The sequence below is a fragment of the Schistocerca gregaria genome, chromosome 11, assembly GCF_023897955.1.
Source record: "Schistocerca gregaria isolate iqSchGreg1 chromosome 11, iqSchGreg1.2, whole genome shotgun sequence".
NCBI lineage: Eukaryota > Metazoa > Arthropoda > Insecta > Orthoptera > Acrididae > Schistocerca > Schistocerca gregaria.
The window spans coordinates 100610516-100622552 of record NC_064930.1 but is presented as its reverse complement, the minus strand read 5'-3'; the positions used below and the strand labels follow the sequence as shown (position 1 = coordinate 100622552).

The 12037-nt window shown below is 39.8% G+C and overlaps 1 protein-coding gene across 6 annotated transcripts in view; it reads left to right on the top strand.

The window, feature by feature from the left end:
- Positions 1 to 12037, top strand: part of LOC126295227 (neprilysin-2-like) — a 229318-nt gene that overhangs the window by 185588 nt on the left and 31693 nt on the right. For 4 of the 6 annotated variants that reach the window (XM_049987572.1, XM_049987574.1, XM_049987573.1 and 1 more), the window contains 2 exons: positions 6100 to 6268; positions 9409 to 9527. In XM_049987572.1, coding sequence (XP_049843529.1) covers positions 6100 to 6268; positions 9409 to 9527 — 288 coding nt within the window. Of the gene's footprint in view, positions 1 to 6099; positions 6269 to 9408; positions 9528 to 10186; positions 10336 to 12037 lie in introns of those variants that run through there. The other 2 variants (XM_049987577.1, XM_049987576.1) reach the window with 2 other exon arrangements.

Here is a 12037-nt window from a genome sequence, read left to right as displayed (position 1 = left end):
ACTAGGGGTAAGATAGATACAGCCTACAGGAAAATTAAAGAGAGTTTTGGAGAGAAGAGAACCACGTGTATGAATATCAAGAGCTCAGATGGCAGCCCAGTTCTAAGCAAAGAAGGGAAGGCAGAAAGGTGGAAGGAGTATATAGAAGGTTTATACAAGGGCGATGTACTTGAGGACAATATTATGGAAATAGAAGAGGATGTAGATGAAGACGAAATGGGAGATACGATACTGCGTGAAGAGTTTGACAGAGCACTGAAAGACCTGAGTCGAAACAAGGCCCCCGGAGTAGACAACATTCCATTAGAACTACTGACGGCCTTGGGAGAGCCAGTCATGACAAAATTATTAAAATTCATGGAGACGAAGTAAAAACTTTGAGGTTCACCGATGACATTGTAATTCTGTCAGAGACGGCAAAGGACTTGGAAGAGCAGTTGAACGGAATGGACAGTGTCTTGAAAGGAGGATATAAGATGAACATTAACAAAAGCAAAACGAGGATAATGGAATGTAGTCAAATTAAATCGGGTGATGCTGAGGGAATTAGATTAGGAAATGAGACACTTAAAGTAGTAAAGGAGTTTTGCTATTTAGGAAGTAAAATAACTGATGATGGTCGAAATAGAGAGGATATAAAATGTAGACTGGCAATGGCAAGGAAAGCGTTTCTGAAGAAGAGAAATTTGTTAACATCGAATATAGATTTATGTATTAGGAAGTCGTTTCTGAAAGTATTTGTTTGGAGTGTAGCCATGTATGGAAGTGAAACATGGACGATAACTAGTTTGGACAAGAAGAGAGTAGAAGCTTTCGAAATGTGGTGCTACAGAAGAATACTGAGGATAAGGTGGATAGATCACGTAACTAATGAGGAGGTATTGAATAGGATTGGGGAGAAGAGAAGTTTGTGGCACAACTTGACTAGAAGAAGGGATCGGTTGGTAGGACATGTTTTGAGGCATCAAGGGATCACAAATTTAGCATTGGAGGGCAGCGTGGAGGGTAAAAATCGTAGAGGGAGACCGAGAGATGAGTACACTAAACAGATTCAGAAGGATGTAGGTTGCAGTAGGTACTGGGAGATGAAGCAGCTTGCACAGGATAGAGTAGCATGGAGAGCTGCATCAAACCAGTCTCAGGACTGAAGACAACAACAACAACAACACTGTAATTGAAATTTGGTTGTGTTAATTTGCAGTATCTTGGTCATAAAAAAAAGGAAAAGAGCTTGTTGGTTTCATTAATTTGCCTCCAGAGAAATCTTGCTTTACTGGTTTAAATACTCCTCATAGGAGAAAATGATATTAGGGAAAAAATTTGTTTTGATGTCCCCAACAGCCTCCCAGAGTTTGTCGGTTTAAATACTTTTGACCCTGTATACTGAATCTGAAACCTACCACTGCATCCAGGTCTCTCTCACGTACACAACCTTCTCTCACGTTTCTTAAATCACATCTTGGCATTTCTGTTTTCGTATTCGTTATTAAAACTGCTTCTGCCTTACTCCTATTTAATTTTGTATTGATAACCCTGAATTCACCTGACCAGAAGTCTTGTTCCCGCCACGAAACTGCAAAGGCTACCAGGCGGCTTCCTTTTTCATTCCTTTTCCCCAGTCCACATTCATTCTGTTTGATACTATTGCATCCTAGTTCCCCATCAGAAATTTTCGTCTCACTTAACTATCTGAAAAATCTATCTGTTTTACCTTATCGTACATTTCTTCAAATCTCGTCTTCATCTGCGGAGATCGTTGTCGTGTAAACTTTTACTACTGTGATGGATGATGGCTTTGTGTCTCTCTTGGTTGTATAATGGGTTGATGGGTAAACCACATAAGAATGGTAACCGCAGTTTTGTAACACACTTTCAAGGAGCAGACGTCAGTGTGTTGCACTCTACTAGGCATATGGATGTGGCGAATTTTTTGTCCAATGTTAAGGTATCTGAAGCAAGGCTTAACACCTACCCATTTGGGGTACTCTGTGGTACTTGGGGTTGTAGTGATAGCGGTTTGATTTATACGAGGTGTGATCAAAAGCGTGAATTTTTATATTCTTTAAGAATTTTTATTTATTCATCAACATTAACTTCACTTTTGTCCCCTTCAAAGCAATCCCCCTCAGGTATAATACACTTGTGGCAGCATTTTTTTAAAATCTCGGAAGCACTTTTCATGATGGTGTTCAGCTCCTTCAGTGATTCTGTTTTTATTTGATCAGTTGTGGCAACATGACGTCCTATCACAGTTCCCTTTAGCCTTGAAAACAGAAAGAAGTCACATGCAGTCATGTCCGGAGAGTTCAATGGCTGAGGCAAAATAGTGGTTTTGGTTTTTGCCACAAATGAGCATTGAAGTGTGAATGGGAGCATTATATCATGATGCAATTTTCACGAGCGGCCACAATTCTGGTTGTTTTCTTCGGATTGCTACACGCAAACGATGCATAACTTCTACGTAGTATTCCTCATTGACTGTGACCACAAAGCTGGAACTCACGATGCTCTGTCCCATTCTTATTGGAGAAAACAATGAGACGAACCTTCACATGTTATTGGACTTCTCGAATTTTTTTCGGGCTTGACTGTTATAGCCATTTTCCATTGGGACAACTGGGCATTGGTGTGGGCCCGTTCACCAATATTTTGAAACAAGTTACAACTTTCTTTAGAAGTTCTGGTTCGTTGTCGACTTATTCAGCAATTCCCGAGCAATGTCTACCAGACGTCAGTTTTGATCGAAATTCAACTTTTCGGAAGAAACTTTGGTGCTACGCATTTCTGCCCAAAATGTCTGAAAAAATTGCTTTGCATGAGCCAAAGAATATGGCAATATCATCAGTCATTTGCTCCTGATGAAGACAATGGAGGTAATCATCGAAAGCTTGAGGTTTTACCCCAAACTGAGATGGCAAAATGTCTGAGAGTGTATTATACTTACATCAGCAACCTCTGATCACCATTTCCTTTCCTTCTTCCACATTGATGTCAGTTTTTGATGTGCTAGAACATTCAGAGCAGTTGTCGTCTTCAACATCTTCTCCACCCCCTTGGAAACGTTTATATGGCTCATAAATTCTTGTCTTACTCATAGTAGAGTAAGCATGAACCAAAGAATATGGCAATATCATCAGTCATTTGCTCCTGATGAAGACAATGGAGGTAATCGTCGAAAGCTTGAGGTTTTACCCCAAACTGAGATGGCAAAATGCCTGAGAGTGTATTATACTTACATCAGCAACCTCTGATCACCATTTCCTTTCCTTCTTCCATATTGATGTCAGTTTTTGATGTGCTAGAGCATTCAGAGTAGTTGTCGTTTTCAACATCTTCTCCACCCCCTTGGAAACGTTTATATGGCTCATAAATTCTTGTCTTACTCATAGTAGAGTAAGTATGAGCCAAAGAATATGGCAATATCATCAGTCATTTGCTCCTGATGAAGACAATGGAGGTAATCGTCGAAAGCTTGAGGTTTTACCCCAAACGGAGATGGAAAAATGTCTGAGAGTGTATTATACTTACATCAGCAACCTCTGATCACCATTTCCTTTCCTTCTCCCACATTGATGTCAGTTTTTGATGTGCTAGAGCATTCAGGGCAGTTGTCGTCTTCAACATCTTCTCCACCCCCTTGGAAACGTTTATATGGCTCATAAATTCTTGTCTTACTCATAGTAGAGTAGCTAAAAGCCGCAGTCAACATTTCGAATGCGGTAGTGGGCTTTTATCCGTTTTCCAAGCAAAATTTGATGCAAATTCTTTGACCCACCCTTTTCTGAAGTAAAATCTTCCGAACACTCGAAAACATTTATAACCTTTTCCACTGGCATCAATAAACTGAACATTCAAAACAGCTGAAAATGAAAACATATATCAGAAGCATGTGTACCAACAAGATAAAAAAATTTGAAAAATACTATGAATAAACTGAACAATCCTGTTACCTTTTGATCATTTCTCCAATCTTACAAACCTCCCAACTATAGATCAGAATTGTCAGATATCCTTTACCCAAAATGGAGTTTCATTATTGCAACATAGTAGTTCCCCATTTGTCATCACAGATGGAAACAAGGTGATGTGGGCTGGTTGTAATACACGGAGATTACAAGTGGATATTGCAGGTGAACATGTACTTTTGAGGCAAGCACTGCAAGTGTTCTTTCCATTGCCAGGCTGATTGCAGCAAATATTCGAATTTTCTTTGAGGATGGCATGGTACTTCTTATTTATCACAAGAACTGTCCTTGTGAAACGTGTGCCACTTGTACTCACACCATAGTCACTTTGAGAAAAAAAATCACAGACAGTGAAGGTGATAACATCCATACTATTTGCGGCATGCTCTCACAATATGTACATCTTCCCTGTACACCTTCATTCTCTCTTTGGGTCAGTCCATTCTGCATTTCCATTCCAGAAGGCTAGCTAATGAAAGGGCAGAAAAAGCAATGCTTTCTTGTAACGGGGTGTCCCAGACAGCCAATAGGAAACGAGAAAGGAATTTTTCAGTTACACCTCGTGTTCGACTACAAACCTAGTACGTGATCACAACAGAATGGGTGTTGCCTAGTTGAGTACATCCCATACTGTACACCTTCACAGTTTCCATATACCGCATTGTTTGGCTCAAATAATGGTCTCCCAATAAACCAACATCAAGTTTCATATTTGGGAGTACTCAGCTTAGTGTCACTTAGCCAAAAATAAGACGAATGTACAGTAGCTACAACGGAGCAAAACAGATATCATTTGTTCAATGACATTACGGTATGTACATCGGTAATATGCTTTTGGACACGAAAACAACCGAATGGGGAAGAAATCAGGTTCGTAAATAAGCAGTGTCCTCTGAGAATGACCCATACCGACCATAACTTATTTGGAATGTAACGAAAACAGTGACAGTAGTAGCAGTTTAGTGAACGTGGAACTCCAGAAGTGTATTTTAATGAGTTGACATTTCCTGTCACGTATATTTTTCTTACACTATTGCATCTTACTATTGGTCTAGATGAAAAATGGAAATTTCTGTAGTCACAGGACAGGGACAACAAGGCTGGACAATTTTGGTGTTCGAAAGCCCCAGAGTACGACCGCCGTATCGTGGTCGGCCATCTGCTACCTCAGTATCGGCCTGGAATGTCAGCTGTTTCATATGCAATCTGCCAGTGTGACTGCCAGACCACTGCTTGCTGTGGCATGTTCTGGAGTTCCCCTACAGAGCTCATGAGATCAGCATAAACACAACTCACTCTCTGCCACTGACCACTAATCATCCAACTACTCCAGTTTTTCGATCGAAATGCCACTTCTCGAGGTCTAAGGATGTGCTGTTCTAGTCAAGTTTTTAAAATACCTCTTTGGACGCCACAAACTCCTCGATTGAAACTCCTTGTAACATCGTTTGACATTTCCCACTGCGCTAACAAGAGGCCAACTCATGGCAACGGATAGATAGACTAGGCAACTTACTCCAGGTGAGTGTTGTGCGTGCCGTGCATGAAAGACTGTGGGACTGATGTGAGTGACACAAGTTTGACACACCAAACAGTGCAGTCAGCCAGTATTACCGTCTCACAACCCTCGATCCTCAGTTAATGCCGTATATTCTCACACGGATATGCAGCACCGATCTGTGGGGAAAGTACAGCTCAGACTGCTCAGTTCAGAGACTTTTAAGTTTGGGAAACACATTTCCAAACTTCTGTGTGGGCATATGAATTCATGGTCTCTCTGTTACCAGAACCCTACACTGTCCCACTGGTGGGTTTTTACCAGTTTAAACTGTGACCAAACCAACTTTCAATCACATATATGCTGGGGTTTCTATAGAGTAGCCAGGGAGTGAGTGTCTGACCATTGCATCTTCTGCACACCCTACAGAAAACTTTTGGATCAGTTACTTTGATGTAGTCTCCAACTGTATCGGGAAACTACTGTATACCAATATCCAACCTTGAGAGACTGAGCTGTGACCAAGCAGTTTCTCCCACCCTATACTTCCCTCGAGCATAATACACCTGTTTTCTTGTAAGATACATTTCTGCTAATACCTCACCACATGTGTTACTTGAGAGTGTACCCTTGTAGCTAGATGTCAGCCCATCCCTGTACTTGGAGAGCATGCTCAACGTGACCAAGTTCCAGACCAACTACTCGTTCAGCCAGTTGCGACAGCCTGTCAACAAGACCGAGTGGATCAACCACGGCTATGCGGCCTTGGTCAATGCCTACTACAACCCCTTCGAGAACTCTATAGGTGAGTCTGCTGCGCCGCAACGGCTCATCGAACCTATGACGTACAAGTGTCAGGCGATCCAAATGGTAGCTACTGTGAGTGATAGACAGCTCTCATTTCTAAGATTCATTGCTGTTATTATTGCATGGTTCTGCATGGCATGGTAATGGATATGATATTTTGTTTACATATATCATCATCTACTGAAGCTGTTGAACCCCCCCCCCCCCCTCAGCCATGTCAATCTGTTAGATCTTTCTATCCAAGAAGCAAGCGGTAAGTGAGACAAGAAGAGTGTGTGTGTGTGTGTGTGTTTTCCAAAACAACATGAAATATGACTTAAAAGGGAACTTACATGGTGCCCCTCTTTGATTTTCTCCACACACATAGGATTGGAAAGTCAGTGCCCAGACATTAGTTTCCTAAAGCAGTAGGACACAATTTTCAAAAACATTTGAAATAATCACAAGATCAGAAGGTTTGAGAGTTCCTATATGTTCACAACACTTCAGACATATTAAGGCAATCTGGACAATAAATAGTTTGGACAAGAAGAGAATAGAAGCTTTGGAAATGTGGTGCTACAGAAGAATGCTCAAGATCAGATGGGTTGATCACATAACTAATGAGGAGGTATTGAATAGGATTGGGGAGAAGAGGAGTTTGTGACACAACTTGACAAGAAGAAGAGACCGGTTGGTAGGACGTATTCTGAGGTATCAAGGGATCACCAATTTAGCATTGGAGGGCAGCGTGGAGGGCAAAAATCGTAGAGGGAGACCAAGAGATGAGTACACAAGCAGATTCAGAAGGATGTAGGTTGCAGTAGGTACTGGGAGATGAAAAAGCTTGCAGAGGATAGGGTAGCATGGAGAGTGGCATCGAAACAGTCTCAGGACTGAAGACCACATCAACAAGGCAATCTGTTGTATCTAAGTGCATAGCATACAAGTGTTGTAAAAGTGAAGTAATTTGTTCAAATAACATATGTAACAGTTTTTCTTTTGCTTTTATTTCAAACCTATGTTTAATATTGAACTCAAATATCAGTTAACAAACACGGTATCACGATTTATTAATAAAAACGATTTGTTTTCATTTATAATTCATGTTTTTTATTTATAACTTTGTACACATACAAGAGTCTGTGTGTTAATCAAAAAATTATATAATCATCAGTTATACCTGCGAATCTTCAGAAAAACTATTTTATTTTCTATTTGATGTTGCACATTGTTTTATTTATTAATACACATTTACATGAGTTAATAAATATGAAATTTTTTGATAAACTTGCTACTGATGAGAACTGTAGCAGCTTTACAATTACAAGACACTGACACCAAACATGCTGTGTCAGAGACTCTTTCAATAAGCTGGAAATGTTGTCTACTTAACAGGACTCAGAAATATTTTCATCTTCAAAGACACTTTTTTTTAAAAATTGCATTTTACTGCTTTAGGAAATTTATAAGTTTATGTCCAGACACTGTCCTTCAAATCCTCTAAGTGTGAAGAAAACTGAAGAACATCATTTTTAATATCCTCTTGTTCCTACTAGAAGACAGTTACTGTGGGGATAAGACATCTGTGACACCCTTATTTGTAGGGGTAGTAATGGGGAAATTGTCTCTTGTAAACACAGTTTGAAAGGAAACATGTAGGATCAACCACATGAAAGCAAAGCACCTATTTAACATATTTCAAATGTATGTGACACACATTCATTTTCAGCAATATCTTCATGAGAATCTCCACATGGAAAGCATTTACAAGTTTTCATCCATGCAAACTCTCGATAGTTGTGTAATTATTGTGTAAAGGCAAAAACAAATAATAAGTCAGTAAAAATTTCATGGTTGCTTCCTTTGTAATTGTATTATCTAGTTCAGCTGTAGCCCATACATATCTGTGCTTCACATGAATATCTATCACTTCTATTGTTACCATCATTCAAGCTCAGTATATACTTAAACAAGTCGTCTAATTGAAGTATAGATGCTGATGGGCCATGGGTTCAAGAACACTACATGTGTTTTTTGGTCTTTAGGAAATTTATTATATTCGAACTCAGAATATGATCTAAAATTCTACAGCAAACCGATGTTAAGGATATCAGTCTGTAATTTTGCGGGTCCTTCCATTTGGGCTTTTTCCAGTCGCTTGGCACTTTGCATCAGTCGAGAGATTTTTGATAAATGTAAACTAAGTAAGGGAACAATGAAGTAGAGTACTCTTTGTAAAACCGAATTGGGATTCTGTCCAGACCTGGCGACTTATTTGTTTTCAACACCTTCAGCTGTTTCTCTATGCCAGAGATGCTTATTACTACGTCATCCATATGGAACTACGTGAGATGTCCAATGATGCTTGTTATTTCTCTCAAATGGGATGTTCGTAATTAGTGCATGTCACCAGGTGTGACTTATGGCAGTTTAAAGGTGAAAACTATTCAAAAACTGATTGTTACCCAGCAAGTGATAGGGAGATGTATGTTGTGAGCTACTGCAGAGACAGGGAGACAAGTAGATGGATCAGGGGATACAGACCGGGGGGGGGGGGGAGGAGACATTTGATATGGTGACTGTGGCGATGGGAATGAGATGGTGGTGAGTGAGGCATCTGGCCAGGAGAATGGAAGCAGACGGAGTGAGGAAGTTCTTTGTGGACTCCTGGAGGTGGAGGAAGGCAGAGCCAATGATGTGGTGGTAGGTGGTGGGATGACTCCACAAAGTTGTGCTGGAGCGATAGGGATGCATGTATATGTGGATAATCCTGGGGAAATGGGCATATCCAGCAGTGGGAGTCAAATGATTGTTGTTGTTGTTGTTGATGATGATGATGGTACCAACAACTTTCCATGTGTTTCAGTAACACTCCAGAGTTACAGTAATGCATTCCACCAACCAACTCGAAGCATCTGTAAGTCAACATTCACTGGTTCAGACGTCTTTCTGCGAATTTTATTCATGCTGTAATTTCCCATTGTGCCACATGCTCATTTATTCAGTGATCTTTTAGTATATTAGAGGCTTGTTATTGGAGTAAGAGAAATGGGCTTGGCAGTTGAATGTTGGTTACTAACTATCAATTACTAATGGAGAAAATTTTGACCAGAGCAGCAATACGTGCGGTGATGGAAGTGTGTGTGACTTCCGCAGGGATCCCGGCAGGCATCCTACAGGGTGTGTTCTTCAGCACCGACCGTCCCAAGTACATGAACTACGGCGGCATCGGGTCCACCATCGGCCATGAGATCACACACGGCTTTGACGATGAGGTACCTAATTTTTTTACATTCATTTTATACTACACACTTTAAAGGAACATAACTGTTTAAATGTTTCGAAATTCATAATAGTGCACTGAACAATATGTACAAAAGTACTCTACTGTGACTACAGTACAGCTGGAATCAGTCAACTGACAAAAACACTAACATGTAAGAATATGTGGTAGTGATCACAAACGCTCAGCCATAGGCAAAGAAAATGATAGATGTCAGTTCATTGGATGAGCACAAAGGATATGCAGTCATTCTACAACAGATATTGCTTGCAAAACACTTGTGCAACCCATCTATATTACACTACATACCCATGTGTATGTCCTATAAACATCACGAAGACAAGATCAGAGTAATTATAGCATATAGAGAAGCGTTAAGGCAGTCATTTTCCCACATTCAATACGTTAATGGAAGGGGAAGAAAGCCAAGTACGAGATAAAATGTGAAGTACCCTTTGCCATGCACTTCACAATGGTTTGCAGTGTGAGCAACTCTTTGTTATGACTGTAATGCAAAAGTATAATAAAAACAACTGTTTTGTCTTCATCCACAGACTTTACAGTATGTGCTGGAACATTGCAACACCATTAACTTACTATCATATGACAACGTAACTTTACAACATCACCGACACTGAACTTTCAGTTCAGCAGCTTGCTGCCAGAGAATCAATTGCTTAAAAAGGTAAATCTTTTGCTGGAATTCATCCGATAAGGAGACCTTAGGAACTGGACGTATTAGTTTTTTGTTTATTATTAAAATTAAAAATGAAAAAGTGAATTGTGAGATGAGTATGGACAATAAATTTAAATTTAGTAGAAAACAGCGAAATGTTTTAGTGTTAAATGAAAAATTTAATAAAAGTTCATTACATCAAAACTAGAAAAAAGTATAGTAAACATGGGCTCTAAAATGATTATCTCGTGAGGTATGAGTAGTTGTTTATTTTCGATACTATGAAACATGTCTCTTCTGTTGCAAGCACTTTGACTTCCATACTTTGGAAGGTGAAGGAGGTAGTGTTGACGAATGCAAGAAAAACATGTCTGGTAAATGAGGGCCGGCCGTTGTGGCCAAGCGGTTCTAGGCGCTTAAGTCCGGAACCGCGGGACTGCTACTGTCGCAGGTTCGAATCCTGCCTCGAGAATGGATGTGTGTGATGTCCTTAGGTTAGTTAGGTTTAAGTAGTTCTAAGTTCTAGGGGACTGATGACCTAAGATGTTGAGTCCCATAGTGCTCAGAGCCATTTGAACCTTTTTTTTTTTCTAAATGAGGGCCCTAAAATACATAACTTAAAATCTGTCAATTTTTGCTCTTCATGGTTCCTGTGAAACACAACTTTTGTACTGAATTAGTGATCATAATTCTTAACGTATGTATTTAGAGCCCATATTTACTCAACAATTTTTCTTATTTTGATGTAAGCAATCTGTATTTAAAGGCTGAAGGGGATTTAGTTACACCAAGTGTATCAATAATACTCTATAAAAATAAAACAAGACGGTTTATGTCTATTTGACATTTTGCAGTTTTGTGCCCTATCTTAATTTACGTTGAATAATCACATTTCCATGTGATTGGCTGTTAAAAATAAAAACAATATTATTTTCATTAAAAATTGTGATATTATTTATTTTTTTTTATCTGGTGATTTACAAATCAAATAGAAAGAAAGAAGAAACAATTCCTGTCAGTAAGAACTGAACCAGCGACTGCAGTTGCGGGACTAGCACACTGCTTGCCGAGGTACAGAGAGTTCTGTTGAAAGTGGTCTAAGTGTTCTGTACTTAACAGCAGTCAGAAGCAGCAAATGTCGATGTGTGGAGTGTTTTTGACAAGTGCATTATACTGCTTTAGCGCAGGTCTGGCATCCGAGATGAGGTTCACAGTCGTTGCCTCTATGGTAGGCAGTAATGACAGAATTGGAGAGTTCATTGCATATGATACTCTTGCCACTGTACATGAAATCCCAAGAAAAGCTGCAATTACATGTAGTGTAATGTTGGAAATGGTTCAACGCTTTTGTTCTTCAAAATTTTGTGCCTGTTAGTTCTGGGGTTTATTCCATCAAACACCATAAATCTCAGAGAGGAATGGTCATTCAAGGTTTCATTCAGAAATTTCGAAATGAAGAATACGATTTTCACGAGTAGTGTGACAGCCTGTGAAAGCTGCTTCCATCATAACAAGCGTGAAACGAAATGGCTTCTGTACTGGTGAAACACACATAATTGTACGTTTAGTTTTGATAATGATTTGGCGACCGGAGTGGCCGAGCGGTTCTAGACGCTTCAGTTCGGAACTGCGCTGCTGCTTCAGTCGCAGGTTCGAATCCTGCCTCGGGCATTGATGTGTGCGATGTACTTAGGTTAGTTAGGTTTAAGTAGTTCTAAGTTCTAGGGGACTGATGACCTCAGATGTTAAGTCCCATAGTGCTCAGAGCCATATGAACCATTTGATAATGGTTTAAATAGACTGATGCTATAAAAATAAATTAAAAA